The sequence below is a fragment of the Tamandua tetradactyla genome, chromosome 14, assembly GCF_023851605.1.
Source record: "Tamandua tetradactyla isolate mTamTet1 chromosome 14, mTamTet1.pri, whole genome shotgun sequence".
Taxonomy (NCBI): Eukaryota; Metazoa; Chordata; class Mammalia; order Pilosa; family Myrmecophagidae; genus Tamandua; species Tamandua tetradactyla.
Window position 1 is genome coordinate 42,975,403 of NC_135340.1, and position 5,655 is coordinate 42,981,057.

The 5,655-nt window shown below is 32.2% G+C and overlaps 1 protein-coding gene across 1 annotated transcript; it reads left to right on the forward strand.

The window, feature by feature from the left end:
* Positions 1-3,329: 3,329 nt before the first annotated feature.
* On the forward strand, positions 3,330-4,268 carry LOC143655027 (olfactory receptor 4L1-like). Its single transcript, XM_077126597.1, is given in 1 exon segment — positions 3,330-4,268. A coding segment is annotated over 1 exon segment (939 nt).
* Positions 4,269-5,655: the final 1,387 nt, after the last annotated feature.

Sequence of the window (5,655 nt, forward strand, 5' to 3'; positions counted from 1 at the left end):
GAAGCATAGTATATTAGAGGTCCAAAAATTAAGTGCAAACATTTCTCCTGATCATACCAGTTGTTTTACATTTGCTTTAACAACTCTCGATGAAATTTGGATTCCCAAAGCTCCAGTGATTCTGTCTCCAAAGTAGTCATACCTTTATAAAAAGAGACAGAAAAATGCATGCCAAATCATATGCAGAACATCAAAGAAAAATAAAGAAAAACAGATTTTAAATTTTAAGTAGCCAAGTGAACGTGTAGTCCCTCAGATTGTGCCTTTAGAACAGGTAAGTAGAAATATTATAGAAAGCTAATTCATTAAAAGTTTAATATACTGAGGATAGTAATTTAATTGATTTTGCATTAGCTGGAAGGAAAAGAGCTGTGGCTTTGAGGGTATCAAATCTTCCCTCTGAATGGGAGATCACAGAAAAGATTTGTGCAGTGAACTGGAACCAGAAATTTATATGAAAAATTAAAGAAACTATTCACTCAAAATGATATTTCAAAGTAGAATAGTGAAGAGATGGTTAATGATTAAATATAATGAATAAAATTAAGAAAATTGAATCCTGAACATACAGATGACCCATGCTATCATTGAAAAATAATGGAAAAGCTGAAAATATAATTTTTTGAAAATAAGGAAATTTTATTTTTCTACAAGTTTCAAATGTAGAATATTAAAGTAAGCATATTGTATTGACAGTTGGAGAAGGAACTGGAGAAAGTGAATAAGTGGTCAAAACTATTTAGATTTACTTAATTATGTGTCTTGATTTTTCATTTATTAAATTAAATGTGGAGAATAAATGATTAAGAGCTCCCTCCAAGCTCTAATATGTTTTATCCTACTTCCAATTTTCTTCAGAATACATCATAAATTATTGAGTAAAATATTTTGAAATGTGAAATTGATCATTTCAAGAGGAAGAACATTTTCCTCAACAATAGGTTTTTTTAATAAATTTCATGATAATTTATTTCCTTTCATTTATATTGACTGTACTCTTAAACACGTGTTTAGTTTAGCCCTAATGAAATATTTTTAGAAAACTTCTTTAGGAAAGGGAGGGGAGAAATAAGTGGAAAAAATACAGGTAAAGTCACCAACAAAATTGAATGTCAACTTTCTCTCTGAAATAAGGATACAAGTCCCAAATACAGCTTTCTTAATCATTTTATTGTAGTAATTGCATTTAATTCATAGGCAAGTATTTTTGTTGTATCACAGGGTATGAATTCCATATAGAAAAGTTTTTAATTCTCAAATTATAGCTAGCATTTTCATTCAGTCTAATAATTATCAACCCTTGTCATTTGTCCAAACTGCATCTAAGTAATGCAATTACTCCCCCAATCTCAAAAGTAAAATTCCTCTTCACTTTCATAGTAATCATGTAGCATAGCCCTTCAAAAGTGTGCTGTGGTGGCTGACCTTTGTGTGCTCCTCTACGTCCATGTGTCCCATCATTCAACATCTATTCTGTGTGTTCCTAGAGGTTAATCTATATGGACTACATTATTTTTATTTTTTATTTTTCTTATTTGTAATTATTATCCATTTATTTAATTATACATGTATGGTAGGAAAACAATTGGAATTAAAAATGGACAATGGTTAATGTTGACAGAGTTTTGGGCAGGAGCCTGGGTAGAAAGGGAAACAAGGAGACAGTTACAGGTCATTGGAGGAAAAAATTACATACTCCCTATGCATTTTCATATGTTTCTTTAATTCTACCTTTATAAATACATTATTCTTATTATTCATTTCTCTTAATTCTTTTCTCACCATAAATCCTTATACTCTAAGCTTCATCCTGTTACTGATCAGGCAGATTGTTTATTTTGTTAAAAGTATTTTGAAGATAATAACAATGAAGCCTAAAGTTGTATCTGAAATTATCTCCCAACATTCCTCTCCATTTCTTTAAAATTTTACATTTTGCATATACCCTGTCCTGCATTAGATGTTGTGTCATATGATTTATTGCTATTTTTATTTGATAATCATGTCTCTTGAGAATGTAAAACTCTCTACATACAGGGCATTGATTAATTCATAAGAAAAAACATCACATGAGGAATCTCAATATACTTATGAATCGTATTTCTGACAATAATCAGTAGAATATAGAACATATTAATTCAGTCAGTATTTAAGCAATAACTTAATTATAAATATATATTCCTTTAATTTTGGAAGCAACATAAGATATTGTTATGAACACGGACTCTGGTTCCACAGACTGGGCTTGAATACCAGCTTTGCTCCTTCTTAGTTTGTAACCAGGGTAGGTTTTTAAATATTATTGTGCCTCAGTTTCCTTAAATCCCCAATGAGGATAATACTCTACCTCATGGGATTGTTTTGAACATTAAATGAGTAAATGCATGTGATGCTTGTCATATTGGAATGGGTTCGAGTACATAATAATCACCTTGTTATTTGATTCACTCTAGGTTCTCTGAACAATCTGAACAACAAGTGAAGACAATTAGTATGGTTCATATATGCAAACAAAATCTATATTAGTTAGGATTGAAACCCTTCTCTGTTTACTTCTAAATCACTACTTACTTATACTTACACAATACACAAATTCCTCATTCTGAACAATGGTGGTAAATGTATTTGAGAAAATAAACTAAGAAAGATCTGAGCCTGAGTCCAAGTCTCTTAAAATCCTAAGTGTATTTCACAGCAGAAATTAAAGAGCAAAATTATTTGAATGAATTAAAAAACTTTCTTCCATGTGTAAGTTAGTCCCTAAATTGTGTGTGAGTGTGAATGTGTCTGTGTACCTGTGTATGTGTGTGTTTGCTTGTTTTAGAACTAAAGAATTGCCTAATAAGTTATATCAGAGATAAAGAACATTCACTCATCTTCCAAGTCCTATATTCTTTTTGTATTGGGATAAAAACTCAAAGACTGACAGGAAATATATATAATAATATTGAAAGGCAAATTAAGTAGCAATGTAATTACTATCTAATCTTTCTATATGAACAAATTAGTGGCAAAGTCAAGATCCAGTGATTGAAAATTATTATTTGTAAAAAAAATCAATAGAGAATGAAATTTATACTCCTTCCCTTCCTTCAAATGTTTTGTAGTTATGGATTAATGGTAAGAATATCATTTCAAAGTAGTGATGTGACCTATAAAATAATCTCTTATTATGAACATGGTTATGCTGGTGTGTTTAGGAATATGTTTTCATATCACCAACTATTATTTATCAAATAGAAATATGAAAATATCAGTGCTAATTGTGGTTTTTTTAAAAAATTCTTTTTGTATTTAAAGAATTTCTGGAACATTTATGAATTGACCAAATGGATCTTAAAAATGGATCTGTAGTGGCTGAGTTTGTTTTACTCAGTTTTCCTGGACCATGCAAGCTCCAGATTTTCTTCTTTGTGATATTTTCCTTGCTCTACAGTGCCGCTGTGGTGGGAAACATTCTTATTATGGTCATAGTGACGTTCAATTCCACCTTCCATTCTCCCATGTACTTCCTCCTTGGAAATCTCTCTTTTCTGGACATGTGCCTCCCCACTGTCACCACACCCAAGATGATTGCAAACTTGCTCAGTGAACGCAGGACCATCTCCAAATAGGGTTGCATGGCCCAGATGTTCTTTTTTCACTTCTTTGGAGGTGCTGAGATGACTCTTCTGATAGTGATGGCTTTTGACAGATATGTGGTCATATGTAAACCTCTTCACTACAGGGCGATCATCAGCCACAGGGTGCTGAAAAGGTGTGTAATGCCTTCATGGATAATTGGTTTTGTACACACCATGAGCCAGATGGTATTAACAGTGAATTTGCCTTTCTGTGGCCACAATGTCATAGACAACAAATTCTGTGACTTTCCCCTTGTGATCAAGCTTGCTTGTATTGAAACTTATCCCTTGGAATTATTTGTCATTGCTGACAGTGGGCTACTCTCATTGATCTGTTTCTTCCTCCTGCTTATCTCTTACACTATCATACTTGCCACTGTGAGACAAAGATAATCTGAAGGGCTCTCCAAGGCACTGTCCACATTGTCTGCCCACATCATTGTGGTCAGTCTGTTCTTTGGATCTTGCATTTTCATCTATGCTAGGCCATTCAGTAGTTTTGCAAGTAATAAAGTTCTTTCTGCATTTTACACAGTTATCACACCCTTACTAAACCCTATTATTTACACCATGAGAAATAAGAAAATGCAAGAGGCTATGAGAAAATTGAGGTCCCAACATGTTATGTCCACGAAGAACTTCTAGACCTTATCACCATATAATTAGCATACCTTCTAGACATGTTAAGATAATTTGAACAATCTGTATAATATTAGTTTCACACTTTTTATGCTAGAAACATAAACATAGAAGATGAAGTATTTTAGTTTTTATTTAATGATGTTAGAACATATGATGATAATTCATGATCTGCAACAAAGCAGATATATAAAATCATTGATATGACATATGTAGTAAATATTATTAGAGATGATTTTGATATATATGGATTGCTAATGACATTCATAAATTTATGCTTTCATGAACAAATACAAATTAAAATAATATCCAAAATAGTGGGAAAATAGGATTCTAATCTCTCGAATCAATGAGGAAAAAATGAAAATTGATAAATGTGACAGTATAGTAAATAAAAGAACATACCTGAGTGGAAAAGCAATGGAAGGACAATTCCATCAGAACTACAAAGAATATACTCAGATGACTTTCAAATTCAATAAAGGAAAATAAGAGCAGAAGCACACACTTTGATTTTATGCAATATAGTGCAGAACTTTAATTTTTAAGTACTTTACACAAAACTACAGCAAATTTGCCTGTGTTAGGTTTGTAATCCTTGTCACAAAGATAAACTAAAGATTATTTGTCTGTGTATATTTGGTTAAGGTGGAGTAAGTAGTGCCTCCCAAATTTGGAATTGCATACTCATTAATGGTTAATCTTAAATATTTTCTCCCAATTCAAAACTGCAATATTTCTTGCTTGGACTGTAAAATAGTTTGTAATTACTCTTAAATATCCACATAAATTATTTCCACCAATCAATGCATTGTCTACAAGTATCCAGAGTGATGACATTAAATGTACTTCTTAATGTCACCTGCTAGATTAAAATTATTTCATGGTGTTTTGAATAAATTCCAAGTACTTAGTGGTCTTCAAAGCCTTATGTGGCATGGGCCTACCCCTGGAATTTTGGTGTAATCTATTTTTTTTCATAATGTTCCAGCCACATTGACTACTTTGAAGTTCTCTAAAGCACCAGTCATCTTTTTTTGGGAGGGGGATGGGAATGCATGGTCCGGGAATCGAACCCAGATCTCCTGCATAGAAGGCAGGCATTCTAACCACTAAACTATCTGAGCACCAGTCATCTTAATTCAGGATTTTGTTTCTAGGACAGTCCTTTGACCGATTTCTTTGCCCAACTAACTCCTTCTCAGAGTATTATACCCAGAAGAATTATTACATTTCAGAATACATCTTACATGTTTTTGACTAATTTCTATTTATTTTACTTCTCTAAAGCATGCTGAAACTTCCATTTTTTGTGCATATGTGGCAATAATAATATGCATAATTATCAGTTAATGCCTGACTCGTGCTTAAGCTTTAAATTCCATGTCTCCAG